At 41.7% G+C, this 12,723-nt stretch overlaps 1 protein-coding gene across 2 annotated transcripts in view; it reads right to left on the bottom strand.

Moving 5' to 3' along the window:
- Window positions 1–5,205: 5,205 nt before the first annotated feature.
- LOC124265031 overlaps window positions 5,206–12,723 on the bottom strand; it is an 18,584-nt gene continuing 11,066 nt past the window's right edge. The window contains exons 4-8 of one of the 2 annotated variants that reach the window (XM_046699813.1): window positions 11,626–11,958; window positions 10,591–10,890; window positions 8,269–8,376; window positions 7,924–7,939; window positions 5,206–6,111 (exon numbers count right to left, since the gene is read on the bottom strand). In XM_046699813.1, coding sequence (XP_046555769.1) covers window positions 5,313–6,111; window positions 7,924–7,939; window positions 8,269–8,376; window positions 10,591–10,890; window positions 11,626–11,958 — 1,556 coding nt within the window. In that variant the 3' untranslated portion in view covers window positions 5,206–5,312. The remainder of the gene's footprint in view (window positions 6,112–7,923; window positions 7,940–8,268; window positions 8,377–10,590; window positions 10,891–11,625; window positions 11,959–12,723) is intronic. The other variant, XM_046699814.1, reaches the window with a different exon arrangement.

Here is a 12,723-nt window from a genome sequence, read left to right as displayed (position 1 = left end):
GATACAGCAAGTTAATGTCAGCAGTGTGGGGTATATCCTGGGGAATGTACCACGTGTCTGATACAGCAAGTTAATGTCAGCAGTGTGGGGTATATCCTGGTGAATGTACCACGTGTCTGATACAGCAAGTTAATGTCAGCAGTGTGGAATATATCCTGGTGAATGTACCACGTGTCTTATACAGCAAGTTAATGTCAGCAGTGTGGGGTGGTGAATGTACCACGTGTCCAGCAAGTTAATGTCAGCAGTGTGGAATATATCCTGGTGAATGTACCACGTGTCTTATACAGCAAGTTAATGTCAGCAGTGTGGAGTACTTCCTGGTAAATGTACCACGCGTGTGATACAGAAGTTAATGTCAGCAGTGTGGAGTACTTCCTGGTAAATGTACCACGCGTCTGATACAGCAAGTTAATGTCAGCAGTGTGGAGTACTTCCTGGTAAATGTACCACGTATCTGATACAGCAAGTTAATGTCAGCAGTGGGGAGTACTTTCTTGTAAATGTACCACGTGTCTAATACAGCAAATTAATGTCAGCAGTGGGGAGTACTTCCTGGTAAATGTACCACGCGTCTGATACAGCAAGTTAATGTCAGCAGTGTGGAATACTTCCTAGTAAATGTACCACGTATCTGATACAGCAAGTTAATGTCAGCAGTGGGGAGTACTTTCTTGTAAATGTACCACGCGTCTGATACAGCAAGTTAATGTCAGCAGTGCGGAAAATATCCTAGTGAATGTAGCACGTGTCTGATAAAGCAGGTTAATGTCAGCAGTGTGGGGTATATCCTGGTGAATGTACCACGTGTCTGGTACAGCAAGTTAATGTCAACAGTGTGGAATATATCCTGGTGAATGTACCACGTGTCTTATACAGCAAGTTAATGTCAGCAGTGTGAAGTACTTCCTGGTAAATGTAGCACGTGTCTGATAAAGCAAGTTAATGTCAGCAGTGTGCGGTATATCCTGGTGAAATTACCACGTGTCTGATACAGCAAGTTAATGTCAGCAGTGTGGAATATATCCTGGTGAATGTACCATATGTCTTATACAGCAAGTTAATGTCAACAGTGTTGAGTACTTCCTGGTAAATGTACCACGCGTCTGATACAGCAAGTTAATGTCAGCAGTGTGGAGTACTTCCTGGTAAATGTACCACGCGTCTGATACAGCATGTTAATGTCAGCAGTGTGAACTACTTCCTGGTAAATGTACCACGTATCTGATACAGCAAGTTAATGTCAGCAGTATGGAGTACTTCCTTGTATATGTACCACGTGTCTAATACAGCAAATTAATGTCAGAAGTGTGGATAATATCCTGGTAATTGTACCACGTGTCTTATACAGCAAGTTAATGTCAGCAGTGGGGAGTACTTCCTGGTAAATGTACAACGTGTCTGATACAGCAAGTTAATGTCAGCAGTGTGAAGTACTTCCTGGTAAATGTACCACGTGTCTGATACAGCAAGTTAATGTCAACATTGTGGAGTACTTCCTGGTAAGTGACCCACGTGTCTGATACAGCAAATTAATGTCAGAAGTATGGAATATATCCTGGTAAATGTACCACGTGTCTGATACAGCAGGTTAATGTCAGCAGTGTGGAGTACTTCCTGGTAAATGTACCACGTGTCTGATACAGCAAGATAATGTCAGCAGTGTTTAGTACTTCCTGGTAAATGTATAACGTGTCTAATAAAGGAAGTTAATGTCAACAGTGTGGGGCATATCCTGGTGAATGTACCACGTGTCTGATACAGCAAGTTAATGTCAACAGTGTAGAGTACTTCCTGGTAAATGTACCACGTGTCTGATACAGCAACTTAATGTCAGCAGTGTGGAGTACTTCCTGGTAAATGTACAACGTGTCTAATACAGCAAGTTAATGTCAACAGTGTGGAGTACTTCCTGGTGAATGTACCACGTGTCTAATACAGCAAGTTAATGTCTCAAGGGGTTAGTATATCCTGGTATATTTGAGTTATTGCAGTCTCAGACGTATATACTTTATGCTTTCACATTCCAGTAGATGGCAAGTTAAAGTTAACATCGTGAAATACTTTAGGCTCATGTTTATACACTATCCGATATGTTAGGGAATGGTTATGCAAGGGATAGTTCGTAAAGCAAATAAATGTTTGTCCATGCAATAAAACAGCGTGTGATTCATAGTAGTCTTATGTTACCCGATTAAGAAAGTTCTGTGTCTGAACAGCTACGTATTCAACGGATACTGTGTTAAGTGATGCAGTATACCATCTGATAGTACCTCACGCTGGCGCTTTGAGGACGGGCTAATTTGCATATCACGTGACCAGACCGGCCAAAATGAATGCGGTTCGTGAGTTTGCATATTGTTTTGCACAATTATTTAGATAGTCTAGTACAGCTGAGACAGTGAGACGCACGACGAATGTATCGCTTCTCAAATATCAAGGCAACATAATAAGTTGGTTGGTTGTTGTGTAACATCGCACGCAATATTCCAGCTATATGGCGGATCCTAATAAGTTAAGTGGTATGTTAAATCCAAAGTCCACCCCCCATATAGTGAGTTACAATTAACGTCACTTGTAATGTCAGCCACATGCGACCCCTACAATAGGGTGAGTAAGTATGGTTTAAGCCACTTTTAACAGTACTCCACAAGTATCCCGGCGTTGGACACCAGATTCACACGTGGCGGAATCGAACCCGGGTCTTCAGTGTGACCAGCGAACGCATTAACCACCAGACAACTCCAAAGACAAATTACTAGTCGGGTGTTTGTATGCATTCTCCATTATAGAAATATTCAGCCACTAGTCCTATCTAATATCTAATAGCTCTCGGGCGGTGGGGTAGCCTAATGGTTAAAGCGTTGGCTCGTCACGCCGAAGACCCGGGTTCGAAACCCCACATGGGAACAATGTGTGAAGCCCATTTCTGGTGTCCCCCGCCGTGATGTTGCTGGAATATTGCTAAAAGCGACGTAAAACCAAACTCAGTCAGTGAGTCTAATAGCTCTCGACAATGACATATCACGGCGAATGAATAACTAGGACACTCGCCGGTTTCGTGTTCACGTCAGTAATGTTTTCGGCCTCTTATACCCTTCCTTGAAGATTGGTGTGTTATTGTGGCATTTAAGCTGATATGATACAAACCTGATCCGACTGATTGGTCTGTCGTATAATCATCGTAACATATAGTCTCAAATGCCTGCTGGATGATATTTGGATCGGACGAGTGTGAAAATATGTTTCCTTACCTGTCAGTCGTCTCTGAGTTGTGCGAAGGAAGTTACAGTGCACGCTATGTATAGCTCACACACTGGATTTCCCGAGAATTGATCCAGGGCTTTTCCCAAGCATTGTGTGTTTTTCGGGGAACTGGATGACTCATTCTATATAGGCCACGGGGGCGTGTCACGCTTAGAAACAACATTAGAAAGACATATAGGTATATAGACCCTACCCTAGTACATATAGGTATATAGACTCTACCCTAGTACTACATTTTATAGAGAGAGAGAGAGAGTGATGATTTTTATGGAGAAACATGTACAATGTGAATGACCCCCGCTTAATTAATGTCATGTAAAAATATGTAAAAAAAACAACGACTCCCCTCCCACTTCCCATGGTTTCAAAGCATATTTTAAAAGTAATTTAATGTACACAATTGCCCCACACACACACACACACACACACACACACACGTGTGTACTGGCTGTAGTTAGGACACATGTTTAGTTGGGAGAGAACAACAGATAGACCTGGCGGTTGTCGCTGATCTACTAATTAAATTGTGTTCAAGTGTTGACCCCACCCCCCGCTATCAAAACGTCAAAGAATGCCGGAGTTTATCTGGTAATTTACTGATTCATATTCATGTCATTACACTCCCTTATGTTGTATGCTACTGCCACCTGCACTATGCTCGTTGACATTCACCGCTGGCAGCGTTCCCACAGGTATATAGCAATGTGAACATTTTATGAATTCAAAGGTACGATAACGAAACACAAAGGTCTTTGGAAAAATGGGTTCATGAGTACGTGGATAGGAAAGCTTCTCGGTGTTTGTGATATTCCTGTAAATGTCTGTGGGCACATGAGATATTATGGGTAATTGTATAGGAAATTCATGCTTATTAAATTCCCTCTACAGTTGTCTGGGATGATGGGGTAGCCTAGTGGTTACGTCGCCGAAGATCCGGGTTCGATTCCCCACTTCGGCACAATATGTGAAGCCCATTTCTGGTGTCCCCCGCCGTGATATTGCTGGAATATTCCTAAAAGCGGCGTAAAACTAAACTCACTCACTAACCCAACAGTTTTTGCTAATTCAGGTTTAGAATAGAGCGGTGTCGGCTATAACAGAACACAGTTTCATTTCCCTAAAGTAGTTAGTGAACGGTTTCATGACTTCAATCTGACCTGACAATCACCGACTGAATACTATATGAATATAATTTGTTTAATTTATTTGACTTTTAACAACGACACTTACTTTTAAACATTCAAAACGTGCACTGGGTAAGAGCGGTGTCAAAACATATAATCCATGGCAAAAGATAGCGATGACAATTATATGAATAGATGACTGAAAAATCATTGATAACATCATATGAAATACCAAACTAAGAAGAAATAGTTTCAGTATCTACAAAGGTCTTTTACACTGTGACCCGGAGCGATGGGGTAGTCTAGTGGTCACACCGAAGACCCGAGTTCGATTCCCACATGGGTACACTGTGTGAAGCCCACTACTGGTCTCCCCCGCTGTGATATTGCTGGAATATTGCTAAAAGCAACGTTAAACTAAATTCACTAAAGAGCGAGTGTGAGTGAGTGAGTTGGGTTTTACGAAGCTTTTAGCAATATTCCAGCAATATCGGGGCGGGGGGACACCAGGTATGGCCTTCGCATATTGTACCCATGTGGGGAATCGAACCCGGGTCTTCGGCGATATGAGAGAATGCTTTCACCACAAGGTTACCCCACCACTCCAAACAGTGTAAAAGTGAGTGAGTGAGTGAGTTTAGTCTTACGCCGCACTCAGCAATATTTCAGCTATATGGCGGCGGTCTGTAAATAATCGAGTCTGGACCAGACAATCCAGTGATCAACAGCATGAACATCGATCTACGCAATTGGGAACCGATGACATGTGTCAACCAAGAGAGCGAGCCTGACCACCCGATCCCGTTAGTCGCCTTTTACGACAAGCATGGGTTACTGAAGATCAATATTCTAACCCGGATCTTCACGGGTGGTACATGTGACTAACATACTCCATCTTCTTACATGTTGTGTATGGTTGCATTATTTCCTTCCCCAGTAAGCATCCCCCTCAGCATCCTTCCACTGTACGTAGCCAGCTGCATCTGTTTGAGGATGTTTTGTATCCTCTGAAATGTAACAAGTATGTGCTAGAGACGTGGGTGGATCCTCAATACCTTTGACTGGTCTTGGAGGGGAATTCAATTCTTCAGTATTTTTGCGGTCACAGACGTAAGCGAAGTTCGGTCCATCGATTTGTTTACCAGTAGGCACCCCTTTAACTTCATTCCAGGCTACGTAACCCGCAGTATCTGTTTGAGGGCGCTCGCCATTTACGGAAGTGATGTAAGGGTCACGTGATTGTGACGTAGATGGTTCATCAATAGCTGTGAATGACCTTGAAGTGCAATCCAATTCATTAAGGTCCATGACGTCAGAAACGTGTACGTATCTAGGTCCATTGATTCCAGTACGAATAAGCATCCCTTTATCTTCATTCCAGGCTACATAACCCGCTGCATCTGTTTGAGGGCGTTTGTCATTTATTGAAATAGAATAATAGACATGTGATTGAGGCGTCAATGGATCGTCAGTAAAAGTAAAATCTGACTCAATAATGTCGACATTACCAACGTGAGCAGGTCTGGATCCATAAACGGAATCGTCTGTACCGACATTATAAGATGACGGCTGATGTTGGTCAGAGTTGTTCACCTCAGACAGACTTGGGACTCGAGACTCGACGCCAGTTCCCACATCGATTGATTCATATGTATTGGGTCCATCATCTCCGACAGACGTCCTCGTGTCTGATACTGGTGTAATATAAGTGTCAAGAGGTCTGTGAAAAGGAAATACATAGCAGATAAATATATACACAATATAACGTTCAGTTTCCTATTTTCTAGATCTAGTTCAGAATCAGTGTACGACACTCGATGCGGTTAGTTCTGTTCAAAGAGAGGCCCAGACATTTGAAACGATCTTAGTGCAAAATAATCGTGAAGTTTTCGTAAGAAAACCGAAGACTGTCGTCGCCTATTTGCGAAAGATAAAACCCTAAGATATCGTAAGAGGGCGTAAATTAAAGATTTTTTTCAACAGATACTGGATAATATCTGTTACTGGATGCTCACGACATACGCCAGACAATCAGTCTTGGAGTTACATGCACTACTTGGTCTCCTTTCACAAAGCACTAAGGTGATCGTAAGTCACTAAGGTGATCGTAAGTCACTAAGGTGATCGTTAGTCACTAGGGTGATCGTAGGTCACTAAGGTGATCGTAAGTCACTAAGGTGATCGTTAGTCACTAGGGTGATCGTAGGTCACTAAGGTGATCGTAAGTCACTAAGGTGATCGTTAGTCACTAGGGTGATCGTAAGTCACTAAGGTGATCGTAAGTCACTAAGGTGATCGTAAGTCACTAAGGTGATCGTAGATCACTAAGGTGATCGTAAGTCACTAAGGTGATCGTAAGTCACTAAGGTGATCGTTAGTCACTAGGATGATCGTAAGTCACTAAGGTGATCGTAAGTCACTAAGGTGATCGTAAGTCACTAAGGTGATCGTAAGTCACTAGGGTGATCGTAGGTCACTAAGTCGATCGTAAGTCACTAAGGTGATCGTAAGTCACTAAGGTGATCGTTAGTCACTAGGGTGATCGTTAGTCACTAGGGTGATCGTAAGTCACTAAGGTGATCGTTAGTTACTAAGGTGATCGTTAGTCACTAAGGTGATCGTAAGTCACTAAGGTGATCGTAGGTCACTAAGGTGATCGTAAGTCACTAAGGTGATCGTAGGTCACTAAGGTGATCGTAAGTCACTAAGGTGATCGTTAGTCACTAAGGTGATCGTAGGTCACTAAGGTGATCGTACGTCACTAAGGTGATCCTAGGTCACTAAGGTGATCGTAAGTCACTAAGGTGATCGTAAGTCACTAAGGTGATCGTAGGTCACTAAGGTGATCGTAAGTCACTAAGGTGATCGTAGGTCACTAAGGTGATCGTAAGTCACTAAGGTGATCGTTAGTCACTAAGGTGATCGTTAGTCACTAAGGTGATCGTAGGTCACTAAGGTGGTCGTTAGTCACTAAGGTGATCGTAAGTCACTAAGGTGATCGTAAGTCACTAAGGTGATCGTAAGTCACTAAGGTGATCGTAAGTCATTACTGTTAAAAAATGGGAGTTAATGTTAACCTTTGTAAGGTTGCTTCGTGAAAGGAGCCTCTGTTCTACATATCTAGAAGGAGGAGGTTAGGACTGGCCATCGATATAGATCACAGAGATCGTTAACCGTTCTAAATATCGATCGATTATCGACAAACATCAGACACGTAACTTTGAGCAAAAATGCAAAAATATTCGGTAAGAAATACATTTCACATCACTGGTGAGTTGTGACATGTTTATGCATGGACTATTAACGAAATAGCATCCTGAACATAATTTAGAAGCAGGCCATGAATAAGGTCTTAAATGTGTATATTGTGTGAGAAAATTAGAACGTTTCTTGTATCACAAAAGTTCATGTACGATAGTATTGATAACATAAATTTAATATCGGTAATCATTGATAATTTTTCCCATCGACGATATTTCCGATTATCGAGTACGTTAGACAGCCCTAGACTAATTAGAGACGAAATACTTACGTTGGGTGAAAGGATTCTGTAAAATGATAAAAAATGAACACTTATTATTTCCATTTCATACTCACAATGATTCAAGATAAGGCTTGTCTAAAGTCAGAGAATTAGCTCTGTGGTTCGCATGTGAGTTAGTGAGTGAGTTCAGTTTTACGCCGCTTTTAGAAATATTCCACCAATATCACGGCGGTTGACACCAGAAATGGGCTTCACAAATTGTGGGGATTCGAACCTGGGTCTTCAGCGTGACGAGTGAAAGCCTTAACTACTAGGTTATCCCACCGCCCCTGTTCGCATGCACACGTTTGTAAGTATGCAGTGGCAGTGATAACTTTAAAGCCATTATCTTACCTTTCAGTGTTTTGTAAGCACGACGGTAAATGACAACAGTAAGTGCGACAATCAACATCACAGCCAGACAGGACACCAATATCACACTTATCAGCGTACTTCTTGTATCTGTGGATAGAGGGGAAACACAAGATAACATATAATGACGTGTGAGTGAATTAAATATACCGTCAGTGATACTTCAAGTCTACCGCAACTTCTTGTACTTATGTGTCGGCAAATCTAGTGGTGGATAGTATGAACATCGACCAATGACGTCATAGGATGAACGCACACGATTGGCTACTCCACACATCAATGTCAGTGACACCAGCATGTGTATATTACACCACAGATCAGTTTAGACGTTATCTACGTCAGCGGTCGGAAACTTAATTGAAAAAAAATGTGACACCACGATCACAATTATCAGCGTACTTCTGGAATCTGTGGATAATGGTTAACACTAGATAATGACGTGTGAATCATATATCCTGTACTTTTATGTCGGGACAATCTAGTGGTGCATAGTGTGAACAACGACCTATGACGTCATGGGATGAACGCACACGATTGGCTACTCCAAACATCGTAATGCACTTGATCAGTATCAGCCACACTTTGTGACACCAACATGTGTATATTACACCACAGATCAGCTGAAACGTTATCTACCTCAGCGGTCGGTAACTTAACAGAAAGAAAATATGACCGGGTCATTTATGAATAGGTATCGTACATAAGACTTCTTTTTGTCATCCTATGTCCATAAATGTATGTTTCAGTTGCCTGTAATAAGCACATGGATTCATGAAGAATGATGATAATATTTTTATGGATATAAAACCTCTTTATTCTGTGGGCCGGTGGGGGTAGCCTAGTGGTTAAACCGTTGGCTCGTCACCCCGAAGACCCGGGTTCGAATCCCCACATGGGTACAATGTGTGAAACTCATTTCTGGTGTCCAGATGTGATGTAGCTGGAATATTGCTAAAAGAGGCGTAAAACCATACTCAGTCAGTCAGTCTTTATTCTGTACATCTATAAAAATACTATCATCATTCTTCATCACCTAAGCTTCTCAATATCCACCAAAGAAGACAAGGAGTCACGCTCATATAGGAGTTACACAAAGGAAACAACAGACCGTGAGGTGAGGGTGTTTATAGTCCGTTTGGCTCAAAAGCGGACCGATGAATTGCAACCTAACTCGAAAACTAATAAACATAAAATACTCAATGAAACGCTGATCATAATCAAAACATCAGACCAACTCTGTGATTTGTTTGCAGAATTTATGTTCTAAAATTAAAAAAAGATGTTTAACAAACTATCATTCAAATATTGACACAGTTCACTATTTGTTACGAGGGAGGAGTGCAGAGAAAGGGACAGCCAGGTGTTAGAGAAGCACGTGCACAAGTACCGACAAAGTTATTGATTCATCAACCTGTGCTGTGCCGTCTCCATCCTTTCTCGAACACCTGGATGTCCCTTTCTCTGCACTCCTCCCTCGTAACAAATTGTGAACTGTGTCAATATTTTAATGATAGTTTGTTAAACAACTTTTTTTATTTTTTAGGACATAAATTCTGCAAAAACCTCACATAGTTGGTCTGACGTTTTGATTATGATCAGTGTTTCATTGAGTATTTTCTGTTTATAGGTTTTCGAGTTAGATTGCAATTCATCTGTCCGCTTTTGAGCCAAAGGGACTTTACTTAGCATTCGAGATTATTGAATGTAAATATCGACGTTGGCTGTTTGATACCGGTTCTCACACTCCGTAATAGCATGGCACATGCTAGCATAAACACCATTCAGACAGTCAACTGACACCGAGCCTCCCAATTCTTGTATTATCATCTTAATGGCGATCCATTTACCATCTTTAACATGTTTTGGTATAACACCATCAGTGCACCTAACCGACGACCCCCGCCATTGTCCAGACACAATACCCACTAGACCATAATGGTGGTTTATATGGATCAACACACGTGTAAACATCCACGTCTGAATATCGTGTTTATGGCGCAGAAAAGGAAGAGTGAGTGAATTTAGTTTTACGCCGCACTCAGCAATATTCCAGCTATATGGCGGCGGTCTGTAAATAATCGAGTCTGGACCAGACAATCCAGTGATCAACAGCATGAGCATCGATCTGCGCAATTGGGAACCCGGATCTTCACGGGTCAGAAAAAGAAAAAGGATATTCTACTAGTTATCAAAATCTGAGACAGCTAGCTTAGTCTCAGTATACGTTTCACAATGAACCAGCGTTTTCGGCCACGTTCATTGAGAAAGAGCGTCAAATGAAACGGGCAATGAATGAATTCCTACATGTTTCTTCCACGGAGTATTCAGCGCTCCAGTTTGAATCCATATCCCACTCTCTGGCCTGACAAGAATATCTGCCTCTGTAGTCCTCTTCATTAAGGAAATCAGCGATGGTGAGTGTAGAACCCTCATAATGGTATTTGCCTGTACTTCCAAGCAAGCGGTTGTTTCTCCTCCAGATGTAAGACATCCGCTGACCATGGTCCACTGGCAGACTCAATGATAACGTTGAACAAATCAGGACCAGCGGTTTCCATGGGATAACAGAGCCACTGCTGTATATTCGAGGGTCCTCTGGCTTACCTGTAAATGGTTGAATATTATTGTGTATATTCTGGTATGAAGACAAAACATTTTGCCTTGACGTGTTGAATTACTCGAAAGAGAAGACAAACGTTTATGAAATAATTTTGCCTATTCCTATCAAGGCTGATATATTTCCGGCGTTTAGGTTCTACATTTATATCAGGATATAGGCAGGCACAAACTCAATGACCTACTGTTTTTTGCCAGGTACTGTTTTGTTGTATAATGTGCTTACTTCCACTGAACCAGCTTCCGAAATGAAGAAAGTGACTAAGAAACACTGTAACCATTCGGGACCGGGTGGACAGGCTCGCTGGCTTGGTTGACACATGTCATCAGTTCACAGTTACGCAGATCGATGCTCATGCTGTTGATCACTGGATTGTCTGGTCCAGACTCTATTATTTACAGACCGCCGCCATGTAGCTGGAATATAGCTGAGTGTGGCGTAAAACTAAACTCACTCACTCACTCACTGTAACCGTTCAGTTTTGGTTAAGCCGTTCTGGAAGGTATTTCATTTACATCATAGTTTTATTTATAATCGTACTGCTTAGTTTGGAAATAAAGCTTTAAGCAGGTCTGAAGAGTTTATGTCTCGATAAAACCAAAGTCAAAATGTATGGCAACATGAAACCTAGAAACACAGTTTAGGATTCGAATCCACAAACTACTGACACGCCTTGCCTAAGAGACACAGCCAACTGGTAACACATGCTCCCCTATACCTACGTGAGATAATCAGTACGTGGCGCCAGTCTGGGAGAATATGCCACTCTTCGTCATATTCCCTGCAGTCAAGCATGCCGGCATCAGCTGATGTAACGTTGTAAAGTGTAAACCGCACAATGAGGGAGCGGGTTGAAGTCGTCGATACGTCTGATATCTTGATTCGCGACCAATATTTGTCCATGGTATAAATCATTGTCCCGTTCACATGTAATATTAGATCCCCAGAGTCACGGGAGACATAGAAGTCGGAGTCCCGATAAGGTAAATTCCAAATAACAGTGGTGTTTTCCGTCTCATTTATCACTGTGTTACTCGGGTAATAAGACAAGACCGCTGAAACGAAATAATAGGATTATAGCAATATGTAAAATTAAAACAAGTGCGAAGGTATAAAGATAGTTATATAATGGTATTAGCTTTGACCTGGACATTCTCAAACAATCTACGAACATATAGCGTAATCAGAGCAAAAGCCAGGCAGACAGGCGCGTAGCCAGGAAAACACAGAGTGTAAGCACAAATGATGATTTAGAAATATTTTGAAATCAGGGAGAATATACCACATTTTTATGAACACAAGTTCAAGTCAATAACATCATTAACATGGTAAAACATGCAAACCATAAACTAGCGGATCAAACTCACGCAGATCCTGAACAAGTGAATATTGTAAAATAGTAATGTACCTAAACAACTTAAAGGAGACTGCAAAACTCGGTAAATGAACCACTTCAACTTGAAAGCATAAGGTGGATCTGATGACGACTGAGAGGATTCAACAAAGTGTCAGTGCAGCATTAGGTCATCACAGATGTTAGTCAAAGAGAAGAGGCAGTGAGTCTTGCAGTGTACATAGAACACCTCGGGATACTGGCGTTTAATGGTTGCCTGAACACTATTAGCCTGACCGTTCATGTTGGAAGCCCTGACCTCTCATGATTTTTTTTATCAATGCCATATTCACCTAATTCTGAATTCTAATTCTGTGCTGCCTTTGTGCTTTCTGCTTCAACAAATCCCCCAAAACTTTCATTTAATATCGTGCCTTCCTCATTAACGGACACATACCTGACAGAAAGGGAAATATGTTCCTTGTTT

This window comes from Haliotis rubra, unplaced genomic scaffold, assembly GCF_003918875.1.
Source record: "Haliotis rubra isolate DU_JTF1 unplaced genomic scaffold, ASM391887v1 Scf958, whole genome shotgun sequence".
NCBI lineage: Eukaryota > Metazoa > Mollusca > Gastropoda > Lepetellida > Haliotidae > Haliotis > Haliotis rubra.
The sequence above is the reverse complement of the archived record's forward strand: the minus strand, read 5'-3'. Positions and strand labels throughout refer to the sequence as shown.